At 53.5% G+C, this 6,000-nt stretch overlaps 1 protein-coding gene across 1 annotated transcript in view; it reads right to left on the minus strand.

Moving 5' to 3' along the window:
* Positions 1-5,045, minus strand: part of NEURL1 (neuralized E3 ubiquitin protein ligase 1) — an 80,712-nt gene extending 75,667 nt beyond the window's left edge. The window contains exon 1 of the mRNA XM_060034135.1: positions 4,405-5,045. Coding sequence (XP_059890118.1) covers positions 4,405-4,489 — 85 coding nt within the window. The 5' untranslated portion in view covers positions 4,490-5,045. The remainder of the gene's footprint in view (positions 1-4,404) is intronic.
* Between the last annotated feature and the right edge of the window lie 955 nt (positions 5,046-6,000).

Raw genomic sequence — 6,000 nt, forward strand, 5'->3', positions numbered from 1 at the left:
ACACAGATCTTCACAGCACAAAAGTCCCAATAACCAAAAGGTGGAACAATCCAAATAGCCATCAAAAATATCCATCAAGGGCTGCCCTGGTGGCGCAGTGGTTGGGAGTCCGCCTGCCGACGCGGGGGACACGGGTTCGTGCCCCGGTCCGGGAAGATCCCACATGCCACAGAGCGGCTGGGCCCGCGAGCCATGGCTGCTGAGCCTGCGCGTCTGGAGCCTGTGCTCCTCAACGGGAGAGGCCACAACAGTGAGAGGCCCGCGTACCGCAAAAAATATATATATCCATCAACTGGCAAGTGGATCAGCAAAACGTGGCATATCTATATAATGGAACATTATTCAGCCACAGAAGGGAAAGAAGATACATATTACAGCACGGATAAGCCTTGAAAACATTACGCTAAGTGAAAGAAATCAGACTCAAAAGAACAAATATAGTGTGATTCCATCTATATGAAATGTCCAGTATAGGCAAATGCCTAGAGGCAGAAAGTAGATTAGTGGTTGCCAGGGATTCAGGGGAGGGAGTAATAAGGAGTGACTGCTTCATTGGTACAGGCTTCCCTTTTGGGGTGATGAAAATGTTCCGGAACTAGACAGAGGCGGTGGTTGCACAACATTGTGACTGTACTAAATGCCAGTTAATTGTACACTTTAAAAGGTTAAAATTGTGAATTTTACCACAATAAAAAAAAAAACAGTGATAGGAGGTGGCCTATCCAACCCCCATCTATGGGTGACCACTGGGACTGAGTCGTCCTCCCCATAGGCTTTCCTAGTTACCTTTCCCCCAACACTTAGCACCAAGCAGGCAGGCACTCAGAAAGAGATGGGGAAGGAGGAAGATCTTCATTATCTGTATTTGTCTCCATGACACATGAATCCCCTGCCCCAGTCACCCCGTTCCCATCACTGAGAATATATACACACACTCACTCATCCCACCTCCAAGCCTTTGCTGCACGTCCCTTGCCCTACCCTCCTCTCCACACCCTAGGACTCTCGCTGCACCCCTTGCCATCGATCCAACTTCTACAGTTCCTTCCATGTCCAGCTCAAATTCTTCCCTGACCCCCCATTTCTGACCTCTGCCCACACATATCTGGGATTTCAACAATCCAACCAAGCATTTGATTCCATTCCTTCCCTCCGTCCTACCTTATCAAGTAGATCTTCAGTCTGTGAATCTACAGAGATGTCATGAGCCCTCACCTCTGACCCAGGCACATGGCAGCTCCTCATAACTGTCTGTTGGTCCTAATCCCAGAGCTATACCTTGGGCCTCTCCCGTGGACACTCCTAGACCAACACTGTTCAGACCCCAGTGGGAATCACCAGCAGTGGAGTGAGGTCAGTGTGTCTTCAGGAAGAAGACCAAAGTCTACCACCTGACAGGTGATGGACGAGCCTCATTTCACGTCAGCCTGACAGCCAGACCAATCTTAGACCTCTAGTGAGTCTCAGGGTCCCTGTTATGCCAGGTCCTTTCCAGTTGTTTTAATTAAAATGGTGAGAAATCAATAGATTGCAATTATGGAAGGAGAAAAAAAATCGAGAGTTCCCTGCCTCCCACCAGCAAATTTCTGGATGCACGCTGATAAGAATCAGAGCTGAAAGCTGTCCCAGCAGAACTCAGGGTGAACAGTCTTGGAATCACAGCCAGTATGAAGGTCATACCAATAAAATGGGGATGGAATTCTGGATGACCACTGATGTATCAGAGAAGACTCCTAGGTCAATGCTGATACAGTTAGAAAGGAACTTGGAGTGAACATTAAAACAATCACAGAATAAAATTGATGGCTCTGTTAGGATGGGGAAAAGTCAGGCTGCGAAGCAGGATAAGGGGACCCTGGATGAAGGAACCCATGGGCAGCCTTCACGGCATGCTCTGATCCTTCATCTCAGGCTTGGAAGGAGCAGAACCAAAATTCTCACGGCCACCTAGGTTTGTGGTTAGGGACAGAGGAGAGTGGATTCTGGTAAGCTGAGCCTGAAGGGAGATGGGCAGTGGGAGGGAGACTGCTGGCAGGGAGAATTTCTCCACCATTTACTCCCACTGAATAAGAACTGATCTCTGTAAACCAGGGAGGCAGCAAAAAGGGGCCTTCCCAGGCCAGATAGGTGGGGATTCAGGCAGAGGAGGAGGCTAGGGTGGGAGCAGGGACATGGGAGGGCCTCAGACCCTCTCCTGCTCACCATCCCTTGCCAAAGACCCCAGCCACAGAGACCTCACATCCCCACAATCCCAATTTAGGTTAAAAGGGGTGCAATTATGGAGGCCTTTGCTGGGCTTCCCTAGGGTCATGGATGGAGCACAGCCTTCTTGGGGCAGTTGGTGAGCATTCAAGCACCAAGTCAACTCACTGGTCCCCAGCTAACCCCTGCCCTTGAAGGACTTAGTCTGGCTTTGCCACCTTCTCTTAACTGACCCACTGAGTAACTGGTCAATTCACTCTCCCTTTCCCTCATTCTTCTCCCTTGTAAGGGAGGACATTGAACTGGATGACAACCACGGGTTCCTCCATCATTATAAATCTGTTTTCAATGCTCAGAAACAGTCTTCATACATCTAATACTTACAGCTGATTATAAAAAAATAATACTTGTTTATTGTAGAAATTTTAGAAAAGAGCAGAATATAAAAAAGAAAAGAAAAAATCTTATGTGATCTCATTACCCAGAGGAAACAATTGTTAACCTTTGAGAAACTTTCTTTCAAGGGCTGTTTGATTTTTTTTTTTTTTTTTTTGCCTTCATAACATTTTAACAAAATTGGGCTCTTACAGTCTACACAACTTTGTATGCTGCTTTTTACAACTGTCATTATGCTGCTGTGAGCACTTCCCCAAGTGATCAAATATTCTTCAATAATACTATTTTAAAGATTGCATAATACTCCACCAAGAGGATCCACCACGATTTCAGTGCATTTAGGTTGTTTTCCTAGTATAAACAACACTACCATGAACATCCTAGGCCTAGCACATAAGTGTTTGCCTGCATTTCCATTTTCTTAGGATCAGTTCTTCAGGTGGAATCACAAGGTCAATGAAGATGATATTTTAAAAGGTCTTGACAGGTACCGCCATATTAATTTCCAGAAAGACACAACAAACCCGTTGATTTTCCTGAGCCAAGTGAGAGCTGAAGTTCTGAAAGGGTTGGAGTTAGAATGCAGGACGGCGGTCCCACCTCTCCTCCTCTCCCCGACTCCTGAAGGTTAACTGTCCAGCAAAAGAGAGGACAGAATTCCAAGTCAGAAGATACAGGTCTGCAGCCTGGTTCTGCCTCTCTGGCTTTGGGAACGTGAAACAAGCATTCGTTCTCCTCAACTGTAACATGGGCATGATTAGCTCTGAGGACTCCCCAGAGCAGTTTCCTTGCCCACTTGAAAAGGTATTTGTGAAAGTTCTTTGTAAACTTCAACGCTTTGTCAAAGGGCATTACTAGTATCCTTCTCATAAGCTGGGGGTCAGTGGGGGTGGGTCTCAAGAAGTGGGTTGTTCTTTGTGAAAGCCCAAGGGCTTCCCTTCCTGACTCTTAGCCATAAGAATGCCCAGCCAGTGTTGGCTGGTTTTGAGGGTGAAAGAAAAGGAGCTTCCCGAAGGGAATCTGTGGGCTCTGAGGGCCTGGGAGGACCCAGGTGTGTCTTCCAAAGGTCAGAGACAGCACTGAAGAGTTAAAGCCAAGAACAGGGCTTGGGGCCTCCCTGAGGGTGCTGGGTGGGTCGAGGGACTTGGAGGGCAAAGACCTTCTCGGTAAATGTTACTCTGTCTCAAGGCTCCCAGACCCTCCTTTCCAGAGTTTCAACTGGACATCTAACCTTTGGGGAACCAGAAAACAACCTGATTCAGTGGATACAAAAAGTCAGTAGCTGCAGAGGACTCCAGAGGCCACCGGCTCTGGCCCAGTCTTCCAGGCTGTTGTTAATCTGTCCTGGATTTTTAAGACACTCCAATCGGAAATGCAACTAGTGCTTCCAGCATCACCTCTCCAGCCATGGGCAGATGAAAAAGGAGACAATGGTGCTTCCCTTGGGAAGCACAGCTGGCCAGCCCGAGCATCCTGCCACACTCCCCTACCCACCTGGCAAATGCCCTTCCTCACCCCTGCACGCTCGCCTAGCATCATGGCCTGAGGGGACTCCAGTGACGTTTCTGGTGCTGGCTGGGAGAACTGCGTAGACCCCACGCAACACCAGCCTCCCTGATTTTCACCGTCATCACTAGCAGCCCCCCACCTCCAGCGCACCTCCATGGCCGAGGTGCACCTCCCATCTCCAAATACGCACAACAGGTGGCACCTGCCCGGCCTCGCCAGCCACACCTCTCCACCTCTCCCTGCCCCTCCGCCTGCGCCCCAGTCCTCCAGCTGCGCCCGGCCCCGGCGGAGCCTTACCTTTGATGTTTTGGGGGTGGCCCCGTGGCGCCCGGCTCGGGTTTCCTCGGGGCAGAGAGGGGATACTGGAGAAGTTGTTACCCATGGCATCCGGCCCCAGGGGGTTCGGTGCTCGCGGGGGGCAGGCGAGGCTGAGCAGCAGAGGAGGTACGGTGTGCAAGTGTGTGCGCGCGCCGGCGCGCGCGCCGCCGGGGGAGGGCCCTGGTGGGGCTGCGGCAGGGGGCGGGCAGGCCGCTCTTCTCCTCCCAGTCTCCGGGCTCCTCGGTCCTCGGCGGGGCCTGCCCGCCGCGGGGGCCCTCTACCTGCCTGCCATTTTCCGCGGCGGGCGCGCCCCTGGGCCGGGGCTGGCGGCGCCCGGGGCTCCCCTCTTCCTCCCGCTGGCGCTCCGGTTCTGGCTGGTAGCGGGCGGCGCGGTGGCTCCAGCGCGCTCCCCCGGGGCCATAGAGTCAGGGCTCCCGGAGCGGGCGCTCAGCGGCTTGGCCTGCCCGGAGTCTCGGCGGCTCGGCGCCGGCTGGGTCCCCGCCCGCGGGGACGGCCGAGGCTGCAACGTGAGTGGCGCCCTCCCGCCGGCGGCTCGGCATGGAGCGGGGCTCCGAGGAGCGCGGGGTGTGCTGGGCGCTGCCGCGGTGGTGGGTCTCCCAGGGCCGCCACGCTCCAGCCCCCGCGGGGTCCCTCGCGCAACCGCCGCCCCCGCCCCCAGCAGTCGCCAGGATTCCCTCGCTCCGGTTGTTATGGTGACAGCGGCGCCGGTGAATGAGCGTCTTAGTGACACGCGCGCGCCCGCTCAGCCAGATGTGGCCCCCGGTGCGCCGCGTTCCCGGCTGCCACTAGTCCTCCGCGGCCCGAGGGGGGCGGGGGGGGCGGTCCCTGGGCCCGAGTTGGGGTCAAATATCCGGCAGAGATTGAGGCTCCAGGGGTTGGGTTTATTCCTCTCACCAACAGTGGAACTTGGTCCTGAAAACAAGAGAAACTGTACATCAAGAACGGTGAGTTCCCTGGGTGCCAGGCCCGGGGCGAGGTAGCCCTAAGTTCCAATTTCTCTAGCACCAGGTTCAGCGCCCGGCACATAGTAAACCAGAAAAAAGAATTTTTATGGAGTGGATGGATGACTGAATAAATGAAGTGAGATGAGGAATCCCAGCGCTTGACCCTTTGCTCTCAGTCAGATCCAAGGGGCGCTGGGACAAAGGCTCAGAACAAGAACACCAGGCTGTTCAGTTACCGGACACATAGCGTTGGGGGGCCTTTAGATGAACACAGACTGGACCTAGGAGATGGGATGGAGGGCCAAGATGCGGGAACAAATCTCAGGGACAAACCGTCAGAGAACCACCAAATCTGAACCAAGTGGCTCTGTCAGCTCTCAGAGGTGGGGGCCTCTGTGGCCTGCAGCAATCAAAGAAGGCTTCCTGGAGGAAGGGGCCTTCAGCATGTCACCTGTTCACATGACTCATCCATCCTGGAGCTCAGCACTGCTACCAAGGACCTGCAGGAAGGGAAAGGGAGTCATTCTCCTCCTACCTAGACATGGGGGCATCTCCTTCTGCCTGTCTTATCAGGGCTAGAAGGTGAGACAGGTTCCCCCCAGGACAGAGA

The sequence above is a fragment of the Delphinus delphis genome, chromosome 16 (genome assembly GCF_949987515.2).
Source record: "Delphinus delphis chromosome 16, mDelDel1.2, whole genome shotgun sequence".
NCBI lineage: Eukaryota > Metazoa > Chordata > Mammalia > Artiodactyla > Delphinidae > Delphinus > Delphinus delphis.